The sequence below is a fragment of the Musa acuminata genome, chromosome BXJ3-6 (genome assembly GCF_036884655.1).
Source record: "Musa acuminata AAA Group cultivar baxijiao chromosome BXJ3-6, Cavendish_Baxijiao_AAA, whole genome shotgun sequence".
Classification (NCBI taxonomy): domain Eukaryota; kingdom Viridiplantae; phylum Streptophyta; class Magnoliopsida; order Zingiberales; family Musaceae; genus Musa; species Musa acuminata.
Window position 1 is genome coordinate 4,225,337 of NC_088354.1, and position 15,825 is coordinate 4,241,161.

Here is a 15,825-nt window from a genome sequence, read left to right on the forward strand (position 1 = left end):
ATGACGGAGACGGGCCCCACCGGGCCCCCACTTGACAGTCACTGACATGAAGCCAGGCCGGTGGAGTTCTTTGACCAATATCTGATTACCACCGTATGAATACGGCAGATTTCATTTTTCGATGTGGTTGTCGTCTTTCGACCTCTTTGCTCCCAACCCTAATTGATTCATCCCTTGTTCGAGAAATCGCCCGAGCCCTAGATTTGGACTGGTCCGAAGATGGAGCTAAAGCCCGGAATGTCGGCTATCGTCACCGGTGGTGCCTCCGGAATAGGTATGTCCCTCTCTTTCCTTCAAGTGTGGTATGATTACCCTGCTCTAGTCGAAGATTGGATCGTAATTGCTGTGTTTATATAGCTTAGAGGATTAGAAGATTGAATCGTTGATCGCGTGTTTATATCGGTTTGGGATGAATTTTGTTATCATTTCAACGTAATTTTCGATCCTGCGCGTGATTTGAGACTCTTTTGCTAATTGAATGTTGATGCGAAGTTTATGGATGATCGATGATCCACATGACAGGAACTGAAAGAATATATGAGAGAGATGTTCATTAAAGTTTTATCACCAGTGATATACGTAACGCTAAGTTTACTTTGTTGATTACCTGTTGTTTCTGTTGAACCATTTGTCGATCTTCTGATGTCGGACTTTCGTTCTATTTCATTTTGTCCCTGGGTCTTGTCTCGAACCTTTTTGATTTCGTTCTTGTTGAGAGACGGATCCTGGGAGGTGCTCTTTGCAATAAAGTTGTCATGGAGGACCGTTTAAGTTGCTATTACCATTTTGTTCTGTATTGTGCTTCTTTCTGCATAAGGATTAAACAAAAAAGTGTGATACTCATAATTCCTTGTGTTAATTATCAAGGATTTAATTGCCACCAGCTGGAAGTAACAGCAAGCTTGTGCCAATTGCCATTGGGCAGCTTCCAACCAGAATGAAGTGTGCTGATGGCAACCACGGTGTTGATTGAAACAGAATGCCCATGAAGATTTAAAAAAAAATGTGAATGCCTTAAATTAGTAAAAATGGATAAACCTATATGTCCTTTCCAACAGTATATTTGCAAAATTTGAATCTTAAGGCTCCTAGGCTTGAGTACCTAGTGCCTCGGGGATTTTGGGACCTTGGCGTCTAGCGCTTTTTAAGTCACTGTTTAAGAATCAAGATATATAATTCCAGGCAAGGTTCGTAATATCGTACCGTACCGGTATTTCGACCTGGGCTCGATACCGGTACGGTACGGTATATCGAGCGGTACACCCAGGTGTACCGAGTACTGTAGCAGTGCTACAGTCACTGCTACAGTGATACAGTGCACTCGGACTGGTAACAGGCGGTCCGCGTACCGATAACCTGTCGGACCGGTACATATCACCCGTACCGGGCGGTACAGTTCGGTACGACAGACCCTGATTCCAGGTCGGTGCTGATACCAATCAATGTCCAGATGGATATAGCTTTTGCGACAAACCGACATACTGATACTTCAATACCACTCAGTCCAATAGAGCAGGGAAGAATAGGGGAGGAGGACGAGGAGGAGGATTGCCAGATGGGGTGTGAAAAGGAGAAGGAGAAGATGAAGGAGGCAGAAGAATAGGAGGTAAAGAAATGGAGTAAGAGGAGAGGAAGGGGGAGGAAGTGTCAACCTAATGATGAAGCAATGTGGCAGCAACTAGGCTCTTGAAAGAGGAGGAAAAGGTAGAGGAGGAGGGGACAGAGAGATGAAAAGAGTAAGAAAGACAGAGAGAAGTGTGTGGGGAAAGCTAAAAAAACAAAATAACAAAAAAAAAAAAACCTGTCAAGAGTTGTCGCAAAGAAAAAGATAAGGACAACAAGTGCTAGACTTCTCATCTGATACACCTAGTTTTGACCGTAATGTGCTCATTAGGGTTATCAGGTGGTAATCCCTTTCTGGAATGAACCAAGTGAAATTGTCTGATTTGCATTGGTTGGACCAGTTCAATTGGTTGGTTTCTGATACCTGATAGTGGCATTTGAGTCTTTTCTATTTTGACACGAAAAAGAAATAATTTGACTTAGAAAACATACTAAGTTTTTCCTACTTATCAGTGTCCATTAGTCCTTTTCTTACCATCATCTCTGTGGGTTCAGGCCTTTGTGCCACATTGGATGGCTAAATGATCAAGCTACCCTCCACTTTCTCTACTTCCTTGTTCTTTTCAAGCAAAGATGTGAAACAATTAGTAAAAGAGTACATTGGTTCAAAATAAGGTTATAAAACATGAGGACCATATAGGAACATTATATATAAATGTGAATCACCCAACATGGAATAATAATTATGTTCAGGGATCACTGATTTTGATGAACTTGTAATATCTTATATAATTTAGAAACAAGATGTTACTCCCTCCACCTAATTTGAAACTCTATTGTTGTTGAGACAAGGTTTCAAGTTTCAATTGGAAACCTATACTGATCCCTCGCCAGACCTTTATGGGTTATGGGTCAAGTATATACTAGCATATTACATGGTACATCGGCATGCTGGTTGACAGAGACCAAAAAGAAAGATGGAGAAATGACGAGAGAAGGAGCGGTTGGGTGGAGGGGGAAGGGGAGGAGGGCAAGGATGCTAGGAGGAGGAGGAAGAGCCGCAGATGCTCTGTGGGGGCCTTCTGTTGACAATTGACAACCCTGATGATAGCTGATAGGCTGTCCAAGTAGAAAAATAAATTAAGTTTTGAATCAGATCAGATAAAATTGCGTGGTTCAAGTGCTAATCCTGGTCGGATCGGTAAATACCGGTTGGTACTAACTGGTCAGATTAGCTTTTCTAAACTTTGGTTATAGGTATCTCATATTGATTAGTTTTCTTTTTTAGGGACAGGGCAAAGTGCAGGATACCTATTTTATGGTTATGATTACATGTTGCCTCGTACAGTTTACTTCATGATACTTAACCCACCTTAGGTTTTCTTTGTTTGTCAGAATACCTTTTCATTACCAACCTCAGTAGAAAATTAAATTATGGCTAAAGAAATCTTGATCAAGGAATGTCATATCATGTAGTGGACTCAAATTGATTGCTGCCCGGACTGGTACATACCAGTTGGTATTGGTATTCTCGACACATGGTATACCAGTATGTACCGGTGTTTCGAAGATGAAGAAGGACAAGAGGAAGGCACAATGGGGGAGGAGGACAAAGAGGAAGGAAGAAAAGGTGGTGGAGGAAGAGGAGGAGGAAGAAGGAAGAAGGAGGAAGAGGAAGCAGTGGAGGAGGTGGAAGAAGGAAGAGGAGAAGGAGGAGAAGAGGAAGGAGCGTATGAAGGAGGTAGACTGTGGTGAAAAATATCGGTGGCAAAAATTACAGTGGCAACGTCGAACAGAAGCAACGAGGTGAATGACAGCGTCGGTTCCACGTGCCCCACGAGAAGAAGTGAAAAATAGCAGTGGCAGAAATAGTGGCAGGAAAGCTGAACGGTAGCAGTGAGGCGAATGACAGCAGCGGCAGCGTCGGTTCCACGCGCCCCATGTGAAGAAGCGAGCCCTAACTAGTGTTTAAGTTTTCTTTTTGTTTTTGTATTGAGTTCGACTAAACAGACTTCCTTGATCTTGATATTTTAATTTTATATTCTATAAGGTGAGGATAATTTTAATCATGAAATAGAACATATAAAATTTGGAAAAGGGTGTAAACTTGGCATATTTATACAAATAGATGCCTTCATAAATGTGTGGCAGAATGATGCCAGTAACAAGTGCTTCATAAGTCCCTCATGAATGGCATGTATTTGTGATGTCAATGAAATGCTATATCAGAACTATAGTTATTGATACATGTGATACTTGTGTGATGCTCATGTAGGATAAAGATTGTCAAAACAGGCCCTCATATGTGCCACTTCAGCACTGTGTCATAATAATAGCAACATGAACATCACATTTGACATCATAATATCACAAGTTAACATCAAATTGACAAGCACAATTATGCCATTTCTCGTGTTGATATTTTCTGGTATTCTTTATGTTAGGTGGTAACAGAGCTAAAACACTGATCTGTATCCTTTGATTACTTCATTGTTTAATCACACTTCAACTTGGGTTGTGTTATTAACTTCTTATTTTCTTCTTAACTAGAATGAGTTTTGTTGACTAGCATAGTATACTTACTGGAACTATTGCTTGATTATAGTAATGATAGTTGAATCATCAAAGATTAAATTTGAAATGCATAAAAGTTTTTAACAATTTTTGTTTCCTGATGGTGCTTTGATAGTGATGTACGATAATCTTATCTATTGTTATCATATGAGTGATAGAAGCTAAAACTCAAGATGTTCCCAAAATTAGGCAGTTTGGGAGTTCTCCTTGCTGTTTTTTTACTTCTATTTATCTTTCCATGATGTAGCAGACCTTGAAACACATGCTAACATTTTGATTCATTTTCTTTTCTAGGTAAAGCACTTAGTATGGCTCTTGCACAGAAGGGCATTTTTGTAACTGTAATCGACTTCTCCGAAGAGAAGGGAAAAGAAGTGGTCTTGTTGATTGAAAGGGAGAACACAAAGTTCCATCCAGAACTTAAGTTTCCATCGGCAATATTTGTTAAATGTGACGTTACCGATACAAGTAAGCTTTCAATTATTACCTTTTTCAGTATATTTCTTGTAGCTACTCTTAAATACCTTATGATGATTGTGCTTCTGTTGAAATACAAGAAGCATCAGTATATAGCTTTTCCTTGATCTCTTACAAGTATTAGGATTGACCCTCTCTAGGGTTTTGTTCAGTGCTAGGACAGAGACCTCCCAAATTATTGTTTGTTGCTGGAAAAATAAGTGAAGTTTAACAAAGATGACAATCAGAAAATGAAAGAAGTCTAACAAGACTTATACATGGTACTACATTGGACAATTTTATTAACAATAATAAAATGTTTGGACTGGAATAGTCCTGAGAAGATGACTTTAACTTCTCTCTTTTTCCCTTTGTCTGATACCCTATTTTTTGATGATTTATTGTTCTACAAGATTTATCCGTAGCACAGTAAGAAAAAAATTAGATCAGAATAGTCCTAAGAAATGGGCTTTACCTCTATCTTTTACTCTTTATCTGACACCCTATATTTTGATGATCTGTTGTTCCCTTAACTCCTAGAAGAGTTGTATGACACTTAGAGACAAGGCCGCCCATTTTTTCGAGTCTATGGAGGAGTTGTGGGATCTGGTTGGACTTAATGATGTGGACTGCATTGGATGAGGTTATGGAAAGTGGTGCAGGCTTGCAAAGTAGGACGTTTTATTGACTTGCATTAAACAACTCATCCTTCCTCATCTTGCCTTTCTCTCCAAGGCAAGAACTCTGAAGATTGTTGGAGATCATTGTGAAGTTCCCAAGTGCCATCATCCTGCAAACAAATGTTGCATCTGACAGGAATATTTATTTTAAAATTTCCATTAACTTGATAGTTGTTGGAGCTCAGGACTTGTGTCAAAACATGTGGTAGATCCTCATTCAACATAACATGAAGCATTGGCGATAGTTTAGGCTCTTGCAACATAGTCTGAGCTCTATTGTGTGAAATACATCATGAATGCATGAAATGGAAGGAAACTGTTAGCAATAAGCAGTAGACCAAATGTTCTCCAGCACCTGAAAGGGCATACAGAATTAAGGGAAGATCTTGCTTAGTTTATTAAATAGATTGAAAGTTGTCTGTATAGGAAAGAATTATTAAATTTTGGGAATTGATCCATAATACACCAAGGGCTGATCTATAATACCATGAGGACTGATCAATAATACTTGAGGATTGATCTGTATTATTCAAGTAGTAATAATTTAAAATATTTTGAGGATCGGAGGACCCAATTTTAAATTGATTATCATCTTTTGATCTCTTGATCGATTTAAAAAAGATCTTGATATCTTTGGATTTTCCTTAAAATTGAGTGTTTTTCAAAACTAATTATTTGGTGAACTTTTGAACTGCTCCTTTGACTAATAATCTTTTTGCTTGCTGCATTTATATATTAGTTATCGATGCACATTGAAGATTTTTTAAGCTGAAGTAACGGTAGTTACCCATTAGACTCTTATAAGTCATTCTAAGTCTTAGCCCACTTTCGATATGCAACTAAACTGGGGTATTACACTAAGCCTGGTTAGCAAATCCAGGCTATTGGTTGTTAGATATGCTGAAGATGGTTCCTCACATTTGTAAGGGGGACATATGTCCACCATAGTGCATGGAACACTACTCATTTTCAGTGATGATTTGGAGTGTGATATGGAATGATCTGTCGTATCTATAAGATTATAAGATGATTGTTCTATCCCGAGTAATTGGTGGGTCCTAAATTTAGTGAGTCTGAGTATTGGGTGTACTCTTCTCATGAGATTCTGTGACATGGAGGTATATGATTTCAATGTATCATGATAGCTCAATGGTCGGATGGTTGTTCAGGGTGGAAGCAGAGCTAGAGAGTTAATATGGTTCTAAACTTCTAATAAATGTGAACAATATATGAGAAAATATATAACATTATGTTATGACTTCTTGAAGAAAGGTTTATGCATGACACGATCTTCTTGAGTTACAATTTGAGTCAGACCTGAAAATAACACTTTCTTTTGGTATTTGCGACCTCTATGTACCAGTATGTCAGTCCATACCAATGACCTATATGTACCAGTATGTCAGTCCATACCAAGACTGAACCGATTTGTCTGCCATTCGGTATCAGCACTGGACCAGAATCTTAAACCTAGTGAGTGGTGTGGACTTGAAGAGGGAGCATGGGCTGGTGCGCTTGCATTTTAACTTCTGTCTTATAGTCTAGTAACTGCTTAAATTTTGAACCAGAACCAGGTATAGTAATTATTGGCCTTTTGGAGCCACTGAACTTTAGTGTAGCATTGAGTTCATGTAATCTTATATTGAGCCATGAATTGAAGTTAATGATCTGATCTCCAATGAGCTCTGTTTGTTGTGTTAGGTGGCAATGTGTGTCAGCCTAGGGAGGGTTAACATATTGCTCTTTAAGAGGAGAATTTGTCATGCTATCATTGCTTTTTTAATGAGTTACTTTCTACCTAGATCATTAACATCTTTCTTGTTTTGGCTCTTTCTCCTGCATTTAAGAGAACATCCTGTAAATCACATTGACTTATTGTTTTTACTTTTCTCTTTTTTTTTAAGCCTTTGGAAGAAAAGGAAGTTGCTACATTTTGTGAAATTTGTCTTCCTTTCATTAATGTCAGCTGCTTTACTAGGAAAAGAACAGTACTACATTACTTATCTTCACTTCGTCTACACTTTTATATGTGAAATCATGCGGGTGACATTAATTTCCATTGTGCCCATATAAATTGTTAAGTGGCTTAGTAAAGATCATATCTTCCTGGGAACTCAGTCCATCCATAATTTGTTCCATAATTACCTTAGGATAACCAAGAAATTGGCAATATTTTGTTTCAGCGTTCTTATTTCTAATGTTTAATCATTTGTACATATTTTAGCAACATGAGAACTTCAATGTCATCATCATTTTGATTATCTGACATGTATTATCATTTATCAACACTATATGTCATTCTAAATATATCTAATATTTAAACCATCTGTATCTTGTGTGTACAACCTCTTTTGTGCTTTATGTAAAGTGTTGTGTCATTTCTAGATGGTCTAGCTGCTGCTTTTGAGAAACATTTAGAGGTGTTTGGAGGACTGGATATCTGCATCAACAGCGCTGGAATTAGTCAGCATATCTTGTTTCATGAAGATAAAACCAATGGGATTGACACTTGGAAGCGTACCATAAATGTAAACCTGACTGCAGTTGTTGACTGCACCCGCATTGCGGTATGCTTCAACTCAGTTACTCAGTTATAATTTCAGAAGTAAACTTAAGTAACCAATTTATGAGAAGATTCCTGGATGAATTTACATATTTGATGATGCATTCTTTAAATTTCCTTTTTTCATATTAAGACGCTGAATTGTAATTTCTTGTTCTTCAGAGTTCAGACAGACATGGGATCTTGTACAAATTGTTTTAGAGGTTTAGGGTTTGCTATGTTGAAAATGCCAGCAACTAGATTCTAGAATGGACGTATAAAAAAACGCTCTGTTGCATGTGGTTTATATGCTAGGGGACCTTATCATGCTTGTGGATTGTATGTGGAGGCTTCCTAGGCTCAGTAGCTCCTAACTCCTAAGATACTTATGAAGTACAAAGTAGGGATGGTGTCAATGGGAACAAATGCAAACTAAAAATAAGATGCAAGCTTTATGGGCCAATTTTAGGAAATTAGACAGTAAGGTACTTGAAAGGATAGTGCAATAACAACATATCAGTCTCACCTCCAACAAATGCTTCTGTGATTTGAATTCAAGAAGAAGTCCCTCATACTATCAACTAGAGAATTAAATTACTAAGTAGAGGCAAAACCAATGCAGGTGGCTCCCAGTAAGTAAAGCCACCAAATTGATTGCCACATCAGCATCCAACACTTTTTCGTGCTCTGACCTCCTGCCAAAATTAACCCAAAATGGGGCTGAACAAAGGTCCTACACTGGTCAAGCCTGGCCTGACTTTTGCTGGCCTAGTCCATGCACAATAACAAGATCATTGTGATGAGAGTTAGGATCATCATCTTGTGTATCTGGAAATATTAAATATAAAATGATTTCACTTGTGAAAGAACTGGGGAGAACTCTCTAAATATAAAATGAGAGAAAACTAATTTAGGTGATTCAAAAAGAATTGTAATAGTGATGAGAAGACCAGGTCAGAAAATTCAAATAGGAACCCAAGAGGATGTAGTCAATGTTAATAAAAAGGGAAATGACATCATTAGATTTTCTTGGTTCAGACTGTATGAGTGGTATTGATCCATGCTGAGTGTCAGTACAGTCATAACAGTCACTGTCTGGTCATTGATCAACCAAGATTTTAATCCTTGATTGACATATATTTGAAGGAACTTGTTCATGCTTAGAATATGGTATGCTTAGGTATTGATTTGTTTAACTTGGCATGCCATTGTTTGCCTTTAGATGAAATATAAATCTCGGTGACATATAATTGTAAAATTATGTATATAAATACCTTTTTTTTTTGTTTCTTTGCTTACTTGCTTTCAGATTTCTGTATCAATATCTCTCCATATTTCTTTTGCCAAATTAGTAGCCAGTTCATGATGGTGTTGAAGCTTTTCTATTTTTTCTTTATAAAAATATCTACAGATTCAAATAATGAGGTATAAAAAGAAGCCTGGTGTCATAATAAATCTTGGCTCAGCTTCAGGTCTTTATCCTTTATATGCTGACCCGATCTATTCTGGCACAAAAGGTTTGACTTCTCCTAGTTCTTTTGGTTTAACAGAAAAAGCTATATTATCTTATAAACACTGCTCTTTAACTTGTGTAAACTTCTATTTCATCATTGCTCCAGATATATGATAACCTCATATTCATAAAAATTTAATGCATGCAAACTTGATTTGATGTTGACTATGGTATGCAGTACTGAATGGTATTGCCCGGTACAGGCAGTACGTACCGGTCCGATAGCATATCGGTACGCGGAACGTCCGGTACCGGACGGAACGTGCTACAGTGCTACAGTATTACACTGTTGTAATGAAAGGAAATATATAAAATTATTCGGTACACCCTGGTGTACCGCTCGGTATGCCGGTACCATACCATACGTAGCCAACCTCAAAACATTGGTACGGTACGGTATTGCATACCTTGATGTTGACTATTATTTTTCATGTTGATCGTAAATTCTTTTACCTCATTATCAACAACTGGTTTGCTTGTTATATGTTTTGATATATTAATCTTTAAGTGAATTTTTGATAGAACATCAGGTTGCATGTGAGAACTCAGAACTTACAATTGCAAACTGAACTCACACAATATTGTGATTCAAGATTCCATAATGTTTAATCTGTTTTTGTATCTGGGTGTTTGATATACAGTTATTGCTGCCTTCTTGTGGACATATAAGGTTTGCAGGTTCATAGAGCTTATTTTTTGGAATGATATTTATAGAGGGCTTATTTTTTGTTTCTCAAAAGGTAAAATTTAACCGAACTTTAAAAACAAGAATTTATGTACTGTATAATGGTTCCATTGCTGTGTGATAGCTTACTACTTCATCATGGATTAGTTCTGTAAGGGGATCGTTGGTATTAATCTAGGTATATCTTTTAAAAGAGCCCTTTTTTATTTTTGTATTGTAAATTGATATGCCTGAGTGAGCTGACTGGACCATATAAATTGCAATTAATTCATTCATCTAGATTTTTTAGGAATTCAGCAAAGGACCAACAGTAAACTCCTTGATTGTGATTCCCCATGTATGATCTAATCAGATTTTTAATCCAATTAGAGGCCAGATAAGAGGAATAGATGTGTCAGCCCATTAAACCTATATATATACATATATTTATTGAAATCTCTCCTCTCTTTCTTGCTATTTCTATCTTTCCTCTTTTTTACTCTCTGATTTTTCTTTTCTTCCTTCAGACAGGTTTGTGTTGGCATGACAGATTATGACATGACTTGAGCTAGCTGCTGGCTGGAATAAATCCACATTTTATAATTAACTATTCCATTTTTTATTTTTGCTATACATGAATTCAGAAACTACTTTGTGCAGGTGGTGTGGTTCTCTTCACTAGAGCACTTGTTCCTTTGAAACGTGAAGGGATTCGTGTTAATGTGCTTTGCCCCGAGGTATTAGATCATGCAGCCTACAGTTCTGTTTTCTCGTTGGGAGTTGTTTGGAATGAGATCCAATTGACCGTTATTTGGAAGTGCTATATGCGCTCTGCTTAGTTAACAGATCAACTTTCATTTTAGTATTTATTAGATGACACCACTTCTTTAAGATGTCTGCACTTCAACCCATCAAGTGCCCCATGTAAACAACAAATACCTGAAGTCTGTTAGCACCGTCAATACTATATTGACCATTAATCTCTCTTTTTCATACATTCCCTTTTTTCACTACCACCTCCTCTACCTCTTCCACTATGATAGCATGACCACTGCCTCTGTTCCCTCCCTATCCTCCCCGGCCACCATTTTACCAATGGCAAACTGTCTTGTTATGTCCACTGCCATCACCAGCTCTACTACCATTATCACCACCACCACTTCCTTTCCCATCCTACCAGAACATCATCTCATCGTTTGTACCAGTTTATGCAGAGTTAAACTAATGTCTTGTATTAGATCTAATGATTTTTTTTCACAGTTTACTCGTGCTGGTTGTCTGATCTATTGCAGTTTGTTCAAACTGAGATGGGATCAAAAATAAACCCCAAAATAGTTGATGCAGTTGGTGGGTTCCTGTCTATGGACACAGTGGTTAATGGTATGTTATTTACTTATTTTTGAACTATGGTACTTGTTTGATGCAAGTTCATTTCTTTGCTTTCTGAAATTATCTTTGAGGGAAGGTATATCTTGCCTTAGCTTATTACTATTCTTTCACCTTCTTAATTGTGTTGATCTTTCAACTTCTGTATACTTCTCCATCAACGTAACTTTACTTGCTTCAAATCTGCCGGAGAATCAGTTTAACTTATATTTTTGAGTGCATTAAGATACATGTGAATACCCTAGATTCTTCTTAGTATTACGCATATCAGATATGTGATGGAGACATTTATTTGCCTTTTTGTGTATCTTTGTGTTTTACTAGTTTGATTTATGTGGCACTCTTGACTTGGTGGATTCTGAAATAACAAAGTTTCCTTAGAACCAGTTTTTCAAAATCCAAGCCATGGTCACTTGAATGCAATCATATGTTGAGGAATATAGACTTTTCGATTTTCAGAAAAATATCCACCCTTTTTGTCTATCTAATATATAATGTTATGGGACTTAGCCTTTCTTGATGTTCTTGATAAATGTGTCTCGAATTTCTCTGCTTCACATTAACTAGGTGCAATAGAGCTTATTAAAGATGAGAGCAAAGCTGGTGCTTGTCTGTGGATAACAAGACGTAGAGGAATGGAGTATTGGCCTACACCATCAGAAGAAAGAAAGTACTTAATAAGGCCATACAAGTCTCGAAGAAGAATCCAATATACAACAACTTCTGACATCCTTATACCAGATACCTTTGAGAAAGTGTAAGCCACATCCATTCTGTTGTCTTTTAGGCTTTTACCAAAGCCATTATGATATATTTGGTTTATGCTGGTTATTGGTATCTAACATTATCTTTTCTAAGGAGTTTTGGCATAGTTTCCCCATTATTGTATAATAATGTATAAACTCAGAATGTTGCTGCTTTAGATTTTTGTAGCCTTCATCTTTAGGAAAATTTAGATAATTCTTGGTCTAATGTTAAAATTCAATCTATTTGCTAGTATGTGTCTACTCTTGTGCTGATTGGCTACTAGTGTTGGACATAGTAAATATCATGTCATGTACTGTACAAGCTGTGCCATGCTTTTTGAAACATATTAGAGTGGGCTGTGCCTCACAATTGTCCATATTCCTGTATGGCATCGCTGTGACAAATATCATCGCAGATTCTTAGCAAGAATGGCACATCGATCAACTTTTGCCATTTTTTAGTCTGTTGGAAAAATGTCAACTGGATGCTCACTTTCTTTTAAATTAGATAACCAACCATTATTCTATTCCTTGCCGATTATAATTTTTAATCATTGACATTTTCAAGTTGAAATGATGAAACTGTTTGGACCTGAATTGCAATTTATTATTGGGAAATCTTAGATTAAAAATGTGAGATAGAGGTGAAATTTGAAAATGTTCTTATATTCACAAGTCACAGCTATGTGTAAGCTATCACTTGGTTAAAAAATAAGATAAAGGTTCTAATGTTCATACGTTCACGAGTACTTGTAACCTTTCACTTGAACATGAGAGTAGCAGTCAAGATTGTGATCTTGTGACATATTATTGCTTCTTATTGCCTTCTGCCTGTAGGTGCCAGTTCAAAGTGATGGTAGTACCATTTTTTATTTTCAGGCTATCTCCATTTAAGCTTTCTTATTAATCGTAGGACTTGTAATTTAGGAGAGCACTTCTGATTTCTGAACCATCAAGGAACTCTAGCAGCACCTCCTCAGTGTTTAGCAGTTTATGTTTGCTAGGTAAAGAAGTAAAGAACGTAAGCCTGACTAATAAAGAGAAAATTTAATTGTGGTTTATTGTAAATGAGGGTAATGATCCAATGCAACATTGTTGCTGCCAAAGGGTTCTCTCTCTCTCTCTCTCTCTCTCTCTCTCTCCTTTGTGCATTTCCTAAGTTCATGATACTCTGATCACTGTAAGTGCCCTGGTCTATGTAATGGTACTTGCTAGAAACCTGAAGTAAATTCCAAAAGCATACACCAAAGATGAAGATAAAGCAACTTCAACAGATTCTTTTGTTGATTGAACAAAATGGTTCTTACTGTAGTGGATAAATTCATTGGGAATGGTGCTCCATGCTAAAATACTACTATGCATTCCTGTATAGGCTCTTGACTTTGGAGGAACTCTTCATGTTTCAAAGGCCTTACAAAGTCTCCTAATAAAGCAAACTTTTTCACATCAGCATAGAAGGATAGACCAATAGTTCATTCGGGTAATTTATTGTTCAGAAAAAATTGTAGTTGCATTGGCACAGATGGTTTGGCGGCTTTGGCCACTAACCAAACAGAAATTATTGATTATATTCTGCTTCTGTTCCTTTACCAAACATGCTTTGCACCCTCTATTCCAAAATTCAATATTAAATCATTACATACAAAAACTACGTTGCTCTAGGCTTCATGGAGAAAGAAAATAATTAAAATGGAATGGATGTATAACAGATATCTAGGGTTGGAGGAATAAGAGACTTTTCAGATGAATATCAAAAGATACCATTAAGGCCTCTTTCAGATGATTTATATCTGGTATAATTAAAATTCCTGCAAGAAGACAATACCCAGCCTTTTTGTTCTTCTACCTTGGTTTTGTCAGAATAAAATGTGAAAAATGCTGACATATCTCTGTAGATTATGTGTCTGTCGGATTAACATTTAGCAGATGCATAATTTGGAGTCTGAGGTTTGGTGAATTATTTTGAAGTTTTCCAGATCAAGTATTGCAATTTTGGATATCACACTAGTGCTGATTGTTGGCTGAACCTATATGGGTCTGGTACAAACCAATGTACCAACACTTGGCTGGTACTACTGCAGTACCAGAAGGTGGGAGGAGAAGAAGATAAGAAGAAAGAGAGTTGGAGGAGAAGATAAGAAGATGAGGGGAGGAGGCGGCGGCAAAGGAGGAGTGGCAGACAAGGATGAGGAGGAGAGGAGTACCATCGATGGGCTGAGATAATGAGAGAGAGGGTGGGAGGTGATTGGGGGCAAAGAATAAATATAAAAGAGGTTTATCATCTGGTCCAGGCCTAGTAAACTTTGTTTCACATGTAGATAGTCCAAAATTGGATGTTCCATGTCCCTGCGAAATTGCAGTCCTTGATCCTGATGTATAATTAATTTCATGCAGTGTGTTTGGTATTGTAGACTGTAGAGGCCACAAAGAATTAGCTATATATATATATATATATATATATATACCAGTTTCTGGGATAAATTAAGGCTGAAAGATTCAACCAATAATAGCTCTGATATTGGGGCTACCTATGTCTTTAACATGTAAATGAAGATCTGATAGGACTAGTTACTTGAACTTAAATTGAGAAATTGCTTACGTCCATCCATGCTAATAAAGTGGTCTGGAAATATCTTGTGAATTCTTGTTTTTATTGCTGATGTAGCCTGGATGAACATAGATGTAAAGAACTAATCAGCTCACAGACTTGTGGTGGTATAAATATGAAAGCTTTGAAGGATAAGTTAACAATATGATCGACAACTTTTTCTTTTTCATTATTTCATCTTTTTTCCTTTGGTGTAGCTGGTATTAATGTTGTTGATAACATATCATGTTAGTGTTTGTTTACTCATTGCATCATTATTTGTTTTATGATTCTTCCTGGACAACTTTTGTCTCCCTCCATAGTTATAATTTACATGGCTTGGTATAGCCAGTAAATGTGTTGACTGTTAACTATTGAAATGTTCACATATTTTGATGGTAATTCATGAGTACGTAACTCTCTCTGGGAGAACCTTGTTAGCTTAGGTTTAGTAGAGAATACCTTATTATTATGTTGGTATTGCCCTCCACAATGATAAATGATAGGAAAAGATCCATGTAGCCAACCCTAAATGGTTAAGACATTACGGTTTGTTGTTTGATTATCTTTTGTGGAACAACTTATGCTAACATCGACATTTGGAGTAGAAGTTTCGTGCAAGGTTCATAATTTTGTGTACTGGTACTGTGCCAGTTAGGGGTCAGAACGGTAGGGTATCAGTCTATACCAGTGTATCGAGTTTCAATACGGTAATATGTATCAAGTCTCAAAAAAAGCTTTAAAAAGCCGAAAAACATAAATTAACAGAAACTGCATAATGCAGAGCTTGTACCGCCCTATACCGGGCGTTATTGACCCTTTGCCGGGATGAATGCGAACTGGGTTGTACGCTCGGTAGAGGTGGTCAAGTTTCAATACGACAAAACATATCGAGTCTCGGAAAAAGCTTTAAAAAGCTGAAAAAATAAAAAAAAGAAACTGCATAATGCAGAGCTTGTACCGCCCTAGACTGGGTGTTATTGACCCTTTACAGGGATGAGTGTGAATGGGTTGTATGCCTGGTATCACACCTATACTGGGTGTTACCGACCCTTGTCTGGATGGTATAGGGTCTAATATCGGGGTACAACCCAGTTTACACTCATCCATGTAC

At 37.2% G+C, this 15,825-nt stretch overlaps 1 protein-coding gene across 2 annotated transcripts in view; it reads left to right on the forward strand.

Annotated features, from left to right (window-relative positions):
• The first annotated feature begins 99 nt into the window (after window positions 1-99).
• LOC103986937 (uncharacterized) overlaps window positions 100-15,825 on the forward strand; it is a 28,243-nt gene continuing 12,517 nt past the window's right edge. The window contains exons 1-7 of one of the 2 annotated variants that reach the window (XM_009405090.3): window positions 100-274; window positions 4,432-4,605; window positions 7,659-7,840; window positions 9,227-9,332; window positions 10,653-10,729; window positions 11,285-11,372; window positions 11,946-12,135. In XM_009405090.3, coding sequence (XP_009403365.2) covers window positions 220-274; window positions 4,432-4,605; window positions 7,659-7,840; window positions 9,227-9,332; window positions 10,653-10,729; window positions 11,285-11,372; window positions 11,946-12,135 — 872 coding nt within the window. In that variant the 5' untranslated portion in view covers window positions 100-219. The remainder of the gene's footprint in view (window positions 275-4,431; window positions 4,606-7,658; window positions 7,841-9,226; window positions 9,333-10,652; window positions 10,730-11,284; window positions 11,373-11,945; window positions 12,136-15,825) is intronic. The other variant, XM_009405091.3, reaches the window with a different exon arrangement.